At 36.4% G+C, this 18,714-nt stretch overlaps 2 protein-coding genes across 2 annotated transcripts in view; one reads left to right on the top strand and one right to left on the bottom strand.

Annotated features, from left to right (window-relative positions):
• The window catches only part of MCM9 (minichromosome maintenance 9 homologous recombination repair factor), a 99,180-nt gene that overhangs the window by 13,005 nt on the left and 67,461 nt on the right, over positions 1-18,714 (top strand). The window contains exons 5-7 of the mRNA XM_003781629.3: positions 2,449-2,649; positions 6,447-6,572; positions 8,554-8,673. Of these exons, the coding sequence (XP_003781677.1) occupies positions 2,449-2,649; positions 6,447-6,572; positions 8,554-8,673 (447 nt within the window). The remainder of the gene's footprint in view (positions 1-2,448; positions 2,650-6,446; positions 6,573-8,553; positions 8,674-18,714) is intronic.
• Positions 10,981-18,714, bottom strand: part of ASF1A (anti-silencing function 1A histone chaperone) — a 15,301-nt gene continuing 7,567 nt past the window's right edge. Inside the window, exons 3-4 of the mRNA XM_003781630.3 lie at positions 13,955-14,131; positions 10,981-12,732 (exon numbers count right to left, since the gene is read on the bottom strand). Of these exons, the coding sequence (XP_003781678.1) occupies positions 12,520-12,732; positions 13,955-14,131 (390 nt within the window). The 3' untranslated portion in view covers positions 10,981-12,519. The remainder of the gene's footprint in view (positions 12,733-13,954; positions 14,132-18,714) is intronic.

Genomic DNA, 18,714 nt, shown 5'->3' with positions numbered 1-18,714 from the left:
AGTCTTATATGAGCAAAGAATGAACATGAAAATATCCTTTGATAGAGAATAAGATGTTTGTACTGTTCATCTAAACTGAATTCATTCTGTACAAAAAATAAGTCTGAAGTTATTTTTCTTTCAAATGATATTTGATATCATTTGATGTTGGATATATTTCTTTCAAATGAAGGATGGATGAAAGCAGTCTGGGAACAGCTGTGTTTTCCTTTATCCTTAGCTACAAACTTCTGTAGGAAACAAGAGATAAATAGTATAGCCCTTGCCCTTTAGGAACTTGCATTCTAGTTAGGAACCCCAGTTCAGTATGTGCAGGGTGGTAAAGTTAGGGCTTTATGCTGGTCTATGTCAGTGCAGCAGGAAATGAGAGCAGGGTCTGACTGAGGAGGCGATAGTAGTGAATGTGCTGCAGAAGATACAGGGACACAGCAGGGTTGGATTGTGTAAAAGTGGGAATTTCAGGTCCTGGAAAATAACATTGTTTATAATATACATATTTGCTGTTGGGAAATACAAAAGTTTAAAGTGAATATCTATTGCCTTGGACTGTCATATGTGTATAGTTCCTCACAGTTCTGATCATTATATGAATCTGCCATTCAGTAAATATTCAAGTAAATGAAAACATGAATACATTGAAGGATTTTTAAAGATATTAGTTGTCTACAAATGTAAAGTAGGTTTAGTATAATAACTAATATTTATTGAGCACTTACTATGTTCTAGTTCTATGTTCTAGTAAGTGCTCAATAAATATTATTATACTAAACCTACTTTACATTTGTAGACCAACTAATATCTTTAAAAACCCTTATGTCTGTTGTAATATGATCATATTGTACTATGATCTAGATATAATTATTCTCATTTTGTATGTCAGGAAACAGATTCAGGAAAGTTAGGTAATTTTCCCAAGGTCACATAGCCAATGAGCTTTGAATCTGGATTTACACTCAAATCTGATGAGAGTCAGTCCTCTTAGCCACACTTCAGCACTCTGTATTTCCTGTGTAATCACTGTGTATTGACATTAGATTGTTACTTCTGGGTGATACATCTAAAGTTAAGTTCCTCATTTAACTAGTACAGAAACGACCTAACATGGTCCTGATAGAGGACTGTTCCACATGTTCATGTGAATTTGCCCTAATTGTTGTTATCTACAAGTTTGGGGGCACATGATGTAGTGAATGATCATTATCCCTTCTAGGGTTTGAAAAATCATCCAAGGAGTGGCCTAGGAAAGATCTGAAAGATCTGATTAAAGCCCTGATTTAATGTTACCATTCAGTGTAAGGTTGCCTTTAACTGGAAACGTGCCTGTCCTGTGAATTGGCATCACCAGTTCCATGCATTCTGCATTTACAGAATACTTTCTTCAGGAAATCAAAAGCTCTGTAGATTACATATTACACATTGAAATGTAAAGAGTGAAAGGCATTTTTCATCAACAAATAATATATATTTGGCATAAAGGCTTGGAAATGAAGACTTGCCCCTTAATTTTGAGACATTGTTTGTTATGCAGAATGTAAATACCAGGATCGGGTTTGGGGTATGTCCAAGATCCTGTGTTCCACAAGATTGAAATTTTGAGAGACTAGGGTTATAATTTTATTTTTCATTTTTGTTTTTGGATCCCTTTCCTCTATTATCAAAATATTGAGTGCCAAACATTCATATACACTTGTTAACTGGTGCATTGTATCGTGTGGAATAATAAGCACAGATGGCAGTGTTTGGCAGATGTGCCTGTGACCTACCAGGGCCTCGTAGGAAAATCTATAAAAGTTTAGCATTCTGCCTACCAGGAATGAGAAAGTTTCCTCCAGTAGGAAGGAACCACCACAAAGGAACAAGCAGGGTTGTATCTAGTGCCTTCATAGTTTATGGGAAGGAGCTTTGCATAGAGTTAGTCTTCACTAATTTCTCAGTTTGTTGTTTCTTTGGTATCATTAGAAAAAGAAAAAAGAGGGCAGTGATCAAAATGTTAACAAATGTGGTTAAATAAAAAATGAACAGGTAGGAAACTAAAACTATGTGCCAGTCATCACAAGGCCGTCTCCTTTGCTGAGTCCAAATTGATGATAGTTTAATCTTCTAGCTGCAATTCCCATCTCTCTTCCTTAAATGAGAATTAAATGGTTAGAGACTCTGAGAGGATGAACATTTCACACAGTGCAACTGTCATGAATAAATGATCCAGTAAACTATTTTCCCAGTGAAGGATAATAATTTGGTATCATTATCATGTAGTAAATTATGAAAATAAAATTGCTGACTTTAACTTTTCACTGTGCAGACACAAGTGTTTGTGGAGAAAAACAAAATTGGGAATCTGGGGTGTTATTCTGCATCCAGATTATTTTCTGGATGAGCATGGAGAACCAAGCATGGTTCCCTGCATGTAGGATGCTACTGCTGGACTCACTTGGTGCTTTTTCCTAGGTGATGACCTCACTATTTACGGGGTTGTAATGCAACGGTGGAAGCCCTTTCAGCAAGATGTACGCTGTGAAGTGGAGATAGTCTTGAAAGCCAATTACGTCCAAGTAAATAATGAGCAGTCCTCAGGGATCACCATGGATGAGGAGGTCCGAAAGGAATTTGAAGATTTTTGGGAGTGCTATAAGAGTGATCCCTTTGCAGGTTTGTGATTAGGGCATAAAGCTGATAATTATTAATGGTGTTAACATTTAGTAGTTAAATACGATGTCTGTGCTTTGGGGATAGCCTTACAAGCTGCATAACTCAACAGCTGAGTTCCCGGGGTAGCCTCAGTCAGCGCCTCTAGTTGTAGTCTCCCTCTGGAGACAGTTACGGCATTGTCTTTTCTATTTAGAAATCTCTTTAGAGAGATTCCTGGAGTTTTTTTTCCATTCTGTTATTTTAAACAGTTCATATACTATGAAAATAGTTTTGAGTTCCTTATCTTCTTTTTTTTCTTTTTGCAGTTTTTGGCCGGGGCCGGGTTTGAATCCACCACCTCCGGTATATAGGGCTGGCGCCCTACTCTTTTGAGCCACAGGCGCTGCCCATGGGTTCCTTACCTTCTTTATCAATTAAAAATACAGTTCTTTAAAAAGAAAAAACTTACCCTATTACAAATATTAAAGTTGTATTTAAATATACAATTTTTATGATAATAGAATTGTTATTTCTCTTCTGATTTATTTTAAATAATCCCATTTTGGCTGAAGATTTTAAAATACGAAAAAGATGATGAAGGATAGACTACAAAAAGAGTAAGCTTTGTCACCATAGGAAAAATTTAGACTGTGACACCTTAGTGTAATTATTAATACATGGAATAAAACATCACAGGCTTTGGGGTTGTAGTGTGTTTTTTATTAAAAAGTTCCAAGTGTATAAAAGACCAATTAAGTCTTTAAAGGTTGGTTTTCATTTTTCCTTGGAGGCATCTTCTTAGAAGAATAAACTGAAGCCACTAATAGACTATTTCTAACAAACTTTACCTCAAATCTCATATATATTGAGTACTTTATTCTTAAATCACATACTAAACAGATATCATTTCAAGACTTCCATTTGCCTAACTATGGGCAGTTGGCTTATATTTTGTGGAGTTTTTTTGTTTATGTGTATAGCACATATGTAGTTGATCCTCAAGTTTTATTTGATCTATGTATAGAAAGAAGGAAAAGTTCCCTACTTTATGGCTTTATTAAGCAAGAACTTTAAGAATCATATATTTTTAAATCAGTTCTTGGACTGGAAATGACTTCTTAGGTCCTTATATAAAAATCTGTTAACTCGGCTCGGCGCCTATAGCTCAACCAGCTAAGGCGCCAGCCACGTACACCTAAGGTGGCGGGTTCGAATCCCCAGCCCGGACCCGCCAAACAATGACAGCTGCAACCAAAAAATGGCCGGGCGTTGTGGCGGGTGCCTGTGGTCCCAGCTACTTGGGAGGCAGAGGCAGGAGACTCGCTTGAGCCCAGGAGTTGGAGGTTGCTGTGAGCTATAATGCCACAGCACTCTACCCAGGGGGACAGCTTGAGGCTCTGTCTCAAAAAAAAAAAAAAAATCTGTTAACTCTTCCTTCCGTTGTTTCTCTGTATTGGTTCCAGTGCCCACCTCAACTCCACAGTGAAGGAAGGCCACCACCCAGTGCTCTAGCCAGAGCATCACTGCTTGTGCTGGAGATTAGAGTCTCTTTTGTCTGTTAGACAGTTGTATGACTCATTTATTGGATAAAAGAAAGAAGTAAATATAACAACGTTGTGAGAAATCTAAGTAGGAAGATAGCGAGAAAATGAGGCAACATTTTTCTTTTTGGTATGAATGGCCTTTCCCCTCTGGGTTTCCTGTTGACCAGCACCAGTGTACTGTTTCTCCATTTCATGTGTGTTGGCAGGAAGGAGGGGAAGGTGGGAAGCTGTATCCAACAGGGTGTCTTCATTCTGCCGGTCTAACCTGGAGATTGCTTCCTCTGCTCTTGGAGGTTGACCTGCTTCATGAAGACTTTGATCTGTGGGTATTTACTAGATGAGTCTAGAGACTTTATTCTGATCCTGGTGCTTAGATGCTAGATAGAAATCCAAACGTGTGGGTTGGAGTCTGCTGTGCCATCTGAATCCACCGTAGGGTGACTCAGTTATCTTAGATCTGAGTTTCACTTCATTGGCATAACTGAGGGCTGTGCTATAAGGGGTGATAAGTAGGCAGTTGCCACATTATTGACAGCGTCTAGAATCAGAAATCTGGGAGGGAGGTAGAGACGGAGTTAATACAGACTCTGATGCATTCTCTTCTACAATACAGCCATGGGAGCTTCTACTGCCCTGATCCAAGGAATCAGGTTTTTCAGCTGAGACAAAAAGTTTTGGACAATGGCCTTTCTCTTTTGTTTCCTCTGGTATCCCAGTCCTCCTTTCATAGTTTCTTTTGTGTTAACTTAGATTTTGTGAAATCTTGAGATCAGAAGTAAGTACAGTACCTGTATTATTAATACAGGTAATAAAAGAGATAACAGTAAAATAGTTCCCACTAGTGCCAGCTACTCTTTGTTTCTTTGTGCTAATACACTAATTCCTTTGATCTTCAACAATTTTAGGTTGATATTATCTCCATTTTATAGGTGAGGAAATAGAAGCAGAGAGCTTAAGAAACTGTCCAAGGTCAGACAGCTAGTAAATAATAGTACTGGGGTTTGAATCTAGACGTGACCCCACAGCCACATTAGTTACTGTTTACCACTGGGATGCTCTTCTCATTAGTCACTGGATCCTCTTTTACGTAGCAAACCTGGCTGTTTTAACAGTTTTGGCCAAAGTGATTCCCTGCTCGTTTTCTTTACTGTTTAGCCTTCTTGTTGTGGCTGTTGTTTTTTTTTTCTTATCTGTGTAATTTCTAGATTCTGGTCATAATTTACCTAACTGCTATGAGGTCTTTTTATCTACTCAGACGCCTCACCTTTTTTCTGTGGACTTTATACCTCAGGAAAGGGAGAGATTCCTTCTGGCAATTAATGAACTTCCTGGATTTACTGAATCTTCTTTCTGGTTCATTTTTTACTAAAAGACTTTCATCCATTTCTGCCATCTCAGGTCACGTCACCATAGCTTAGTTGCCACTGAGTCAATTTTGATTCCTTACAAAAAGTAGCCTTTGTGTATAGGGCCATAAATTATAGAAATGTTCAGGAATGGCCTGTTAGAATTTTGTACATTCATTAGGCCAGTGACTGAATCAAATACTTACTTTATGCGTGGATGAGATACGCAGATTTTCACTTAGTGCTTTGATATTTCTGAAAACAGAAAACATGAGCAGAAGAATTAAAGACCTCTAGCTTACACCCCTAGGATTGGACTTTGCAATGATCTTAAAACCCTGATATCCTGTAACTATTCCATATGAAATAATTTTACCAAACTTCTTGGAGCAAATGCCAAACTGACTTGCAAGATGGATTGATTTTACCTCTTTTCCTTGTCTTACACTTTGGGAAAAGCTCTATGAGGTTCCACTACCTCTGTATTTAAAGATTTTTGGCTCCTATGATCTGACTCCCTTGTTTCTGAGATTGAACACCTTCCTTTTATTTAGGCCCAGGAATAATTTTACTGGTGAATAAAATTACCACATAGAAAGTACAACTGGAATTAAGGGAAGACATGTTGGCCTGATAATAGACGAGGGAGAAAAGAGTTCCTTTGCGGTATCTCTTCTAAAGTATGATACATTTATAGAAAGTTAAGTAGCACCCTGGAATAAAATGCAGACTTTCTATCACACAGCATTAAGAAAAGGACTTTTTAGAGGCAAAAAGTTATTTACTCCATTTAGTCATTTGGAATCTGCCTTCTGATAATTTTAAACAGCAGGAGTACGTTTATAGGATAGTCAAGAGTGGGAAGGGAAATTGCATTTAGGGTTTCTTGAAAATTATTGGTGACTTCTGATCTTTTTGCCTTTCCTAGGAAGGAATGAAATATTGGCCAGCTTGTGTCCTCAAATATTTGGGATGTATCTAGTGAAGCTTGCTGTGGCCATGGTGCTGGCTGGTGGGATTCAAAGGACTGATGCCACAGGAACACGGGTCAGAGGTTAGTACCCATTTAAAAATTTTGAGGAACAGTAACACAGGGAAAGAAGCGAGACTTTTTCTTTCCTGAATAAAAACCACTGTTGAGCTTTATCTTTTATTTGTTTTTGTTTTTTTTTTGAGACAGTCTCATTATGTCGCCCTCGGTAGCGTGCCATGACCTCACAGCTCACAGCAACTTCTAACTCTTGGGCTTAAGCGATTCTCTAGCCTCAGCCTCCCAAGTAGCTGGGACTACAGGTGCCCACCACAACGCCCTGCTATTTTTTGTTGCAGTTGTCACTGTTGTTAAGCAGGTCCAGGCTGAGTTCAAACCTACCAGTCCTTGTTTATGTGGCCAGCACTGTAACCACTGAGCTACAGGCATTGAGCCTGAGCTTTATCTTTTAAATGTAATCTTTTAAAACTGACAGTTATTCATATTATCTTATACTTAGTCCAGCATCTACATATGAGCAGCTACTTTACAGAATTTCAGAAAAGCTAAAAGATACCATGTTTTTTAACTCATGTATGCTTTTGCTGTAGCCTGTAAAGAAGCCACAAAATAAAATTTTTCTTTTTTTTTGAGATAGAGTTTCACTCAGTTGCTTTGGGGTTAAGTGCTATGGTGTCATAGCTCACAGCAAGCTCAAACTCTTGGGCTCAAGTGATCATCTTGCCTCAGCCTTCAGAGTAGCTGGGACTATAGGTTCCTGCTATCACATCTGGCTGGTTTTTCTATTTTTTAGTAGAGATGGGGTCTCCCTCTTGCTCAGGCTGATCTCAAACTCTTGAGTTCAAGCAATCCATCTGCCTTGGCCTCCCAGAGTGCTCACTCGGCCACAAAATAACATCTTTATGTTTCTGTTACTGAGATATTATGTTTTTCATTAGATCCCCAATTGCTTCAAGAGGAAAAGATTAGAAAAGTGCATTTGAATATCCCCAAGTCAGAGTCTTTCCGTCTGTGACTTGTCAGTGTTTCTCTCAGACATTTCACTCTTAGGCATCTGCCTGCTGTTTCCCTTTTGGCTGCTGGTTGAGTACCAGTGTTCCAGTTGCTGGGAGGTGCTGCTGTGGGTAACACATTCAAGCGAAGATTACTCTTAAGTGTACAGATATGTCCAGATGGCAAAAAGCTCTTTTGCTCATAACACAATTACCTGACCAGAGTCTGTCCTAAAGCTTTTTTAATCTTTTTAACCCAAAAGATCAAAAGGACTTTAGGGACTTTAAAAGCACATTGTAGGGTATAGAATAGTATTAAGCTTATGTGTTAAGTTTTGATCAGCTACTATTTGTAAGGCTCTCTGCTAAATATTGAGCTATTAATTAAATAGCTTAATTCATTCCTATCAACATATTTTGAAAACATTTGAATTTTACTGAAGAAAATGGTCATTGAGATGATACATACTATAGGCTATGCATATGCTCACGTCACATTTGAAAAATAAAACTACTTAATTATTTTAAGATAGATATTTCACTAAGTAAAATTTTCACAAAATGAAAAAGTTTTCATTTTAACTATTGGAATCATAAGTGATTTGATTTATAAAGCACTTACAAAGTCCCCAACAGAAGTACTTACATAAAAATAGAATACAATAATTGTATGACATATGACTTGTATGGAAAGATTTAAACACAGAAGTTTGATATTTTAAAATAGATTAAATAAAACCAGAAACTTTAAAAGCCAAAAAATGTTTAAATGTTACAGGCCTACATGTCTGAAAACAACACATAATAGACTTTAGATTTTAAATGTCACATTCAGTATTCACTTAAAGACTGTTACATTTATGACAGTTAACTTTTATGAGGATTTTGTAGTTAAATTCTTCCTTGAATGACCTTATGTAAAAGTAACAGTAGAAATACTATATAAAATAAATTGTGTTGGCATTCCCCAAGTGGACCATTTTCTTTAATTATACTTACTTATAAGACCTCTTATAGAAATTTAAAACTTTACATATTTACTTTTTTTGTAGGTGAATCTCATCTTTTATTGGTTGGGGATCCTGGCACAGGGAAATCTCAATTTCTCAAATATGCAGCAAAGATCACGCCAAGATCTGTGCTGACCACAGGAATTGGATCTACGAGTGCAGGTATTTTTACATTACAATTTCAAGTAATTTAATATTGCTACAAAAGCTAACACAATGTTTTTTCTGATGAAAAACTACCTATAATAGAGTGAAGTTCAAGTTGACTTTTGAGCCAAAAACTGAAGGAAATATGTAACATTACTTTTGTAGCTCTAAGAAAACATTTTAAAAATTCTGCCTTATCTTTGCATCTTAGTTTTCAATTATTCCATTTGATTTTCTCATTCTAGGGGTTCCCAACATAGTATTTTTGCAGGAGTAGGTACACATCATCTGCCATTTAATGAAGACACAGCAAACAGAATGTTAAACTAAATACGGATAAATTTACAAAAGTAGATAGAATGCGCAGAGCTTAAGGCATGTTCATTCTCAGATCTGATAGGCACAGCAGTTTCTACTATCGTGTCTTAGGTAGAAAGTTTGTCTATTAGAATTAAGAAAGTATACTTTCATCGCTGCAATATGAAGCTTCATTCATAACATTGTAATGATTCTTTTGCAAGTACATTTAAAAACCTTGGCAGGTAGAATGTCAAGATTTGATTATAAAATAAATAAAGGATCTAGGGAAATTAGGCAAAAATTATTTAAAAAAAAATTTGATGCTGGGCAGCGCCTGTGGCTCAGTATGTGGGGTGCTGGCCCCATATACTAAGGGTGGCAGGTTCCAACCCGGCCCCAGCCAAACTGCAACAAAAAAAAATAGCTGGGCATTATGGCTGGCACCTGTAGTCCCAGCTACTCTGGAGGCTGAGGCAAGAGAATCACCTAAGCTCAGGAGTTGGAGGTTGCTGTGAGCTGTGATGCCACCACTGCACTCTACGGAGGGCAACAAAGTGAGACTCAGTCTCTTAAAAAAAAAAAAAAATTTTTTTTTTTTGATGCCATCTTACACCTTTATAATTTTGATTCGGGGCAGTATTTCTCCTCTTCTAAAAATAAGCCCTTGGTTTCACACAAGTGTTATTTACTACTTGTTAAAGGAGCCTATGGCCTATGTTCCATTGACCTGTTCTTAAATTTCTTATGAGAAGCTTATACTTTAAAATTTATCATATAACAAAAAATTCTACACTAATGGTCTTAAACACGTGGGAAATCATTGGAAAGTGATTCATGTTTTCCTATGCATTTTAAAATCCTTATGACTCAGTGTTCTAAAGTAATGTTGAAAACCCATCTTCTCAAGGAAGTATGCAGAATGTTTGCTAAGTAGTTATATGGAATGTCCAAAGATGAGTTTGTGCTATCTTGTGGACTATTACTAATTTCAGACTATTTGGGCAATTTAAAGTGTATGGCTACAGCTTCATTGGATTGGTGAGTTAGAATAAAAGTGTACTAGCACTTTTCCCTCCTTTTTTATGACAAGATCATAATCCAAATATCAGAGAAAAGACAGAGGGAATGTAAGTTTTACAATGATAGAAAACTATATATTGCAATCCATTAGAAAGTCATAAAAGTTGAGGGGGTCAAAACCAGCACTGTTAAGAATGAAATATAATAAAAAAGAAAATACCAGAGTACTGCACATAGTAAAAAGTGCACTAAAGGTGCATTTTCATATAAGTTTTTAATATAAATACATAGTTGTGTTACAGCATATGATTATTTTTTTAAATAATTTTTGTACCTTGGACTATGGTAAAAGATTTGAAAACTGCTGCCACTGTCTTAGGAAAACTAGAAACCCTGAATCTTAAAACCAGTTGCTTAGACCACACAGGAACCTAAGGTTTTATTAATAGAAGGTTATGAATGAGCAAATGAACACACACTTCCCAGACTTCTGAATGTTTTCTCAGCTCAAGTGGTACCCGTTTCCTCCGATTTTACTTATCTCTTCAGTGCCATAAGTGATTTATTCTCATTTCTCTTCTCTGAACTTAGCTACTTACTGTGATCAAGAGGAGGAAAACAGTTCAATACCTTTTAGCTATAATTCAGATCTAGGATCTTAACAGATACTATAGGCTAAATGGGAAAAAAATATCTATGTTACAGTTTCTTAGTTCCTAATGTCTGAATCCTAAATGTTTCCTTTCATTTTTAAGGAATTTATCTTAATAAACTGTATGGTTCTGTAAGATACAAGAAATAGTTTGAGTCCCAAACTTCTATGAAGATTATCTATTTCCAAAATGATATAAAAACCCTAACTTTTTGATACTACTATAAATTGATAGTTAGAATAAAAAACTCAGCAGTAAATTACTTTATTTGGTGTTTTTTCTTATTATGTTTTATTTCTAACAAGCATATATCTTGTTTCTGTTATATTAACCACTGAGCTCTTTGTTTGAAAGTAATGCTTTTATTTTCATTTTAGTATTTTAACATTTTCTTTTAATTGCAATTAGACAGAAATGAGATTTTCTTCATATAGTTTAACATAAGTATTTTACTTTTAAAATCTGTGTTAATGGACAATATTTTAATCTGGTGTATTAAATTTCAAAATTTAACATGTGGCAAAACTTTGCTGCATAAATTTACTTTTTTAGGATGATAGGACATATATACAATTTAGAATCTGTATTTAGACAAATGCCCTTTCCTTTTCTCAACATACAAGCTTTAAAAAGTACAGTATAAAAATTTTAGACATGAAGGCACTGCATAACCTGCATTATATGGCTGTCTTGCTGAGCAGCAAGAACAGTGAAAATATTCACCCCAAATTTAATGGAGCATAAGAAACTTTTTAAGGAAGGACCTACCTCTCAAAAAGAACCTTTTAGCCCATCTAGTTAATGAATTCCTGTCCAAGATTGCTTTTCAAAAACTTACATGGAAAAGCTATCTAGAATATGTTAACCATAAATAATGCCTGATGTCATTCTTCATAAATGTGAGAGAAAATGGGTAGTAGTACAGATGTGAAAATATACATTTCTAAAATAGTAATTTATCTATTATGATAAAGCTAAATATACCTTTCTAAATCCACTGTGTTTATACAGATACTGCCAATATCAAATGATAAAGATCATTTGATACTAAAAGTTTATAGTATTTGCTGTTTTTATAAATCTAATGAACAAAGCTGAGCCATTATAATCTCCTGTTCTTAAACTTAAGAGAATCTGTATTGGCTCTTGAAAAGATGTTTGGTCTTGAATCCACTGGGTAATAACAACGTATGAGTCAAGAAGTGCTCTTATACACTAAACTCTGTTATAAAAACAACAACAACAGAAAACATAGCCAGGGTGCCTTATAAAGAATTAGCCACATCTGTTATTATCTTAGAAAACAAGTCAATGTTGTCCAACATTATGTAAACTAATAGTAGCCATAAGAGGCTTTAGAGTGACCTGGAAAATCAAATTCTAATGTTCTTGGTAGAATATAGTTAATTTCAGATCCCCTTTTAAAGGACATGCCAAAAAAAAAAAAAATAATACAAATTTGCCCCTTAAATGTCTTCACAGGAAGAAACATTTTAGTTGAAGTGAACTTTGTTCTTTCAAAGGCTGGTAAAATAGTGATCCAAAGATTACTGTCCAAGAGGCTAACGCATTTTGACAACCTGATCCAATGATTGATATTTTTCTTTGTAAGTGCTTTAATTACATGTAAAAGAGAGGAAAATAATATATATGCTTTAATCAGATTAATTTTAGGACAAATAAAATAACACATTAGAGAAAAAAATTACTTAAAAATAGTTGTATTTATATTCCACAATTTGTTCAAATACTGGTTTTTTTTATAAACTTTCTACAGGATGTTTTTAAACAAATTCTTCACATTGTGTCTTGACTGTACTTACGGAATTTCAGGGTAATAGTTCTGTGTTTTTAATAGCTTAATTTGTACTAAAGGGATGGCAGGTGGTCACATGCAGTCCATGTGGGATTCTAACATAACGTTTAGTGAGTTTTCTGATGTGGACCACCCCTTTGACGCTGAAGGTAATGCATCTGTTGAAAGAAGTGACTGTAGATTTGGATTACTGCTCTCTGCATCTTCCAGTTTTTCTGTGTTATCTTCCCAATTAATGTGGAATCTTGTGACCCTGGGATTAGATGCCAAAATATTCCTTTGAAGCTAAAAGAAGAAGGAAATATACAAACGGTAAACATTCACAAAGTTAGATCACCATATGCAAATAGGAGCTTAATGAATGGTTCACATTAGTACTCCTAAAGAGCTATGCTCCTATACAGAGTGTAAGTCAAATAAATAAAGTACCTTAAATACAAGTAATAAATAAGGACTAGGGCTATGGCAAAGAAATTATCTTAGACAAAGGGAAACATACAGAGAATCTGAGAGGATATTATCTAGCCTTTTGTTGAATAGTAAGATATCTACCTTCTCTGTACTTCTGTTTTCTAAAGGGGAGACAATCTCTTCTTTTTGAAGATGAATGTTTTAGAAGATGCATCATTTAACAAACTAAGCCTCTTTCACTTGTTATCTTTTTAAGGAAAATGAAAAATTTCCTTAAATATAACCTGTCATTATTAATGGTTTTAAAGATGGCTCATTCTTAGAAACAGTATTCTCATTTCTGCTACGCAATACATGTAGGAAACTAATAAACTGGATCAATGGATGGTCCTATAGCCAGGATAGAAAGGAGAACATTCTATTTTGTTCTATAATTTTCCTTGCATGATCTAAGAGACAGTATGTCATGTTCAACTTCATTTACTTCGCATCTTTACTAAATTGTTGCAGTTCCCAGTGGAAAACGAGAAAGGTGAAGCATACATTTCAGCTTCTCATCCAGAACTTAGGCTGTTTTTCACCATTGGAAATATTTAAGACCTTTAGTTTACCTCTAAGAATGGCAGATAAAGCTAACCACACAAGTGTTCTGAGATAACAGTGTTCACATGAAAAACAAACTTTTCCCCACAATTTTGGGACGAGTTATAGAGAAAAACAACATTATTGAATATAATCAGTACAATAAACTTAAATTTGCATGTCCTAAAGGTGGAGATGAGTAGAATTATGATGTATAGGAAATGCTACACAGAAAGCCATAAATAATGCCGTTTCTTACAAGAGATACTTTTTCATTTTTCTAATCCAAGAGGTAGCTCAACATGTCTGCCTAACATTAACTCCTAATGACTCACCTGGGGGTAGGGTTTGGGGTCATCAATAATGGAACAATAATTAGCCCATAACTAATTGGCATAAGGACCTCATATTAATTTTGTCTCAAAGTCATTTTCATAAAGTTCTATGAAAGAGCAATAGCAACCACCTAAAAAGTTATATAATAAAAGTAATTAAAAAGGAATAAGAATGTTACCTTAGAAAAGTCTGGTTTTACTGGTGGGTTTTCTCTTAATTCTGTTTCAGTATATTCATTATTTACATAATAGCCAACTCTAATAAATTCTTGACCTCGATAGGTACAGGTAATTAGCACAACTGTTACACCTACTGCATCTGCATCTGGAATGAGTCCTGGGTTAGGTGCATCAGCCTAGGATTTAAAAAGAGAAGAAAATCACAAAAGGCAGTTAAGACCAGGCAACACTGCGAGTTTTTTTTTTTGCAGTTTTTGGCCAGGGCTGGGTTTGAACCCGCCACCTCTGGTATATGGGGCCAATGCCCTACTCCTTGAGCCACAGGTACCACCCAACACTGGAATTTAGTTACCTTGAGCACCATCAGTTGAGGGTGTAGCAACAAAAACTTGGAAATCATACTGGGAAGACAAATGCTCATTTGCTCAATGGAGACTAATTTATAGTTAGAAATACAGGTTCTTGACTGTTCACAGTATACGTAAGTACCCTTGATACTTCCGAGCATCTCCACACTTCTCTTAGAAAACAATTTTGGCTACAGTGCATGGTGGTTCAGGAGGAATTGTGTTAATATTTATTACAAAACCTCTTATAAAATACAATAAACAATTAAAGTGATAGTCTTTATGGATTTTAACCTTTTCTTTTTCCTTGTTGTTTTTTTGGAGACAGAGTATCAGTTTATCACCCTTGGTAGAGTGCTGTGTTGTCACACACAACTCACAGCAACCTTTAACTCTTGGGCTCCAGCGATTCTCTTGCCTCAGCCTCCCAAGTAGCTAGGACTACAGGTGCCTGCCACAATGCCCAGCTATTTTTAGACATGGGGTCTTGCCCTAGCTCAGGCTGGTCTTGAACTCTTGAGTTCAGGCAATCTACCTGCCTTGGCCTCCCAGAGTGCTAGGATTATAGGTGTGAGCCACCGCACCCAGCAACCTTTTCTTAATTTTCAGACCCAAATTAGTAAATGTTAAATTATCCCCACACATCCTGTTGGGTGTGCAAATGTATATAATACCAGTTTCTTTCTTTGACTCAAGATGCTTATATGCTCATACTCACTCAAACAGCCCTCACAGATATTCTAACTGTAAGTTACTACAAAGCTGAAAATGGTGTGGAAATAGCTATATAGCAGATTTTCCAAAAATGTTAATAATCTTCTGTTGTGACTGCTCAATAGTCACTTTTCTAGGGATTACAACATAGTGTGCTATTCAAGGCACATATATTGTAGAAACTCTATGAAAAAAAAGATCATTTTAGGCAGATGTCAAAGACCTTGTTTTGAACCAAGCTACTGTAAGCTGAAGCTGGAGAACTACAGAAGGTGAAGCAAGCAAGTTAGAGACAACATGAACAAAGGGCAGGACAATAAAAAGACTGATAGGATGGCGGGAGCCGCAGATTCCCGGGACATAGGCAGTCATGCCTGAGGTTGACCTGAGAGCCATGCTGGGTGATGATTGGGTCAAGTCCCAGCAAATTAGCTTACCGCTGCCGCTGGGACATCAAAGAACATTCTTGGGCCTAGGTGAACACTTAAGCCAACGTCTCAGTTTGGAAACACTGAAGACTACATTTATTGTATGCCTCCCACATGTAGATAACACAAAATAGCATAAAATACTTATCTGATTATCTAGGTTAAACACCTCAATCACCCAGGGCTTCCCTGTCTCCTATAACTAGTCATTCTCAACTTTTTTTTATTTCTGAAGGCTGGATTCCTGTCTTCATCTTTTATGTAGAATACTGCTCAGACTTTCTAACTGGTCTCCCCAACTTTAGCCAATCATTTGCACTGCTACCAGCATTAACTATTTAAACACAGATCTGTTCCTGTCTCTTTGTCTAGTTCTAAAACCTCAGATGATTGTTCCCATTTATAAAGGATTAAAATCCCAGTTCTTTTAACTTCATTTATAAGGCTCTTAATTTGTTTCCACCCAACATCTCCATTCACACTTCCTTCAACTCCACCCTTGTTCTAGATAGAATTACATGGGTTCTTTAAAATGTGCTAGTCTTTTATGCTCTGTGCTTCCAACATACTGTTCCCTTGACCGGAAAAGTCTTTCCCTCATATCCTCAAAAATTCGTCTTTTGAGGCTAACATCAAAAGTATCATTCCCAATGAAGCCCTTTCTAATTCAGAAAGTAGAATCAATAGATGCCTTTTTTATGAGCTTATATTACCTGACAGAAATGCTCTACTCTAAATGCCTTTGTAACAATCTAAATATATGTCTACTCTTCAGTCTTCCCTGCTATGCACTCACAGAACTCAGGGTTTACCCAGGGCAGGAGTCCTATACTGTTCGTTATAATCGAATGTCTGGCACAGCTATTTTAAAATTCATTCATGACTCAGTTCCTGCCCTAAAGAGGGTTTATCATCTCTTTGGAGGGACCTTAGGTGGGGACAGAGAGCCTCTTCTGGAGAATGTGCTGTGTCTTAGATATCCTTTGCATCGCCTCCCACCCTGCCTCCCTAGAGTGGCTGTGTTATTTCCAGGACACCCAGAGATATTCCAATGTACTAAAAGGTGGAGATGGGAAGTACAATTCAGTACTGCTACGGGAGCTCTTCCCCACATTGCTTCCCATACCTTCAGTAAATCGGTTCTGGACATGTTTTTCAAATTTGTTAGCAAATGTGAAACAATTCTTTAAATGGTTATAAAATTTGAAAAGGATTTAGCTTGGGAAAATTTAGTAGAGAAACTTATAGGCCTCTCAGATCTTTTAGGGTGGCTAAGCGCTGGGCAGAGAGCTTTAACTCTAGCCAGCAATGCTAGGCAGATGTTTGGAAATCTTCCTCCTAGACGTTGATCTACTCAGGAGAAAGGCCCTGTTTCACTATTTTGAGGGGCAAAATCATGACAGACCAGGAGAATACTATAGCAGTTTAAAATACCAAAGCTGTATTTTAGTTTCTTTCTATGGATGATGGGGAATTTTGTAAAATCTATGGGCTAAACAAATGACCTAAATCACAATGTGCCTCTTCTATTCTTTTTGACAAAATGTACACTGATAAGCAAACCAAGGTAAAGCTACTCAAAAATCAGCAGAAGGAAGTAACTTTTGCATAACTTTTTTCTACATCAATCAGCCAAAAGCTGAGGAGTGTTCTTACCATAAACACAAAGAAAAGATTTTCAAGAGTTTGTTTCAAAGATAAGGCCATTTATAAGTTTTCATAAGTAGCATAAAAAAGTATATCCCTATGTACGTCTGTTCAAATTTATTGTATGCTGCATCATGAATTATCAGTAAAGTATGGGTTCCTCAGGCTTGTGGGTTAAAGTAAATCCTGATTCCTTATATAACAATTTCAAGAAACTAAGAGAATAAAAATTTAGTTCTAATTAACGAAACAGGGCACTATTTGTCAATGATTGTACTAAATGCTTTACTTCTCTTAACAGTCTTAGGTAGTAGAATATTATCCACATTTTATAGATGACTAGAGTGAACAAGGAAGGTTAGGGAACCTGTCTACAGTCCCACATGGCTAATAAGCAGAGGAGTTGGAATTTGAACCATGTCTGTAACTGCAGTGCGTCCTCCTACAGAACAGGGCATTCTATTACCCATGTCTTTTACAGGGTTATGCACTCTCACAACTCAGGTTAACAGCATTTTAAGTCAGTATTGTTGAGCCTTTCTTTAACCATTTGTTTAGATCCACTAAATTATTTTTATTTATTTAGGTCTTTAAAGACAGGGTCTTGCTCTGTCACTCATACTGGAATGCAGTGGTATGATCATAGCTCACTGCAGCCTCAAAGTCTTAAAATTCTTCTGCCTTAGCCTCCCTAGTAGGTGAGACTACAGGCATACACCCCTACACGTGGCTAAATTTTTTTTTTTTTAGAGGCAGGGTCTTAGCATGTTTACAGGCTGGTCTTAAACTCCTGGCCTTAAGCAATCCTGCATTGCTGAGATTACAGGAGTGAGCCATTGCACCTGGCAGGATACACTAAATTATTTGTCACTTTTCAACAAAAAGCACTAAGACTAGGAAAACAGAATTCTGAATTCTAAATTTAAGACAGGGGAGGAAAAGGAAAGGGGGCAGCTCCAAGTGATAATATGTGACTCTTCCCCAGTTTCTGATGAGATTATTTGACCAACAGCATTCACTTTAAATGGGCCTCATCTGGGAAGTGAGAAAGCACAGCAGTTAGGGACAAGAAGAGTTAGATTTTCTTTCTGGATTAAGTCTTTTCAGTGGGTTTTACTTAACTATGGGGATTTTGGTGGGTAGAAATATTTGTAACAAAATAGAGTAGTTTTTTAAAAAATCTATGGCTAAATACTCTTTGGATTATTACAAGTATCTCTCTCCAAACAGAAATGGGTAATTGAGAAATTACCAAATACTTTTATGTAGCTGTTTAACATGAATGAAAAGAAGTAACATTTTGAATACAGAAGACTCAGCCCAGACCCAAATACTGTCCCTGTCAGTATTTAAGAACGTAATTTACATTAGAATTCCTCCTCACAAATAACTGGTGGGGTAGTGGATTTGTAATGGTAGTCCTCTATAAGATACTATATGTAGATTATTAGATGCTTTAGTAAACCACTGGACTTCGATTCCAACAACCAAAGGTCACATATTTCTTTCTTTTTTTTTTTTTTTTTTTGAGACAGAGCCTCAAGCTGTCTCCCTGGGTAGAGTGCCATGGCATCACAGCTCACAGCAACCTCCAACTCCTGGGCTCAAGCGAGTCTCCTGCCT

Source organism: Otolemur garnettii, unplaced genomic scaffold (genome assembly GCF_000181295.1).
Source record: "Otolemur garnettii isolate 467f Iridium unplaced genomic scaffold, OtoGar3 scaffold00002, whole genome shotgun sequence".
Lineage (NCBI taxonomy): Eukaryota > Metazoa > Chordata > Mammalia > Primates > Galagidae > Otolemur > Otolemur garnettii.
The sequence above is the reverse complement of the archived record's forward strand: the minus strand, read 5'-3'. Positions and strand labels throughout refer to the sequence as shown.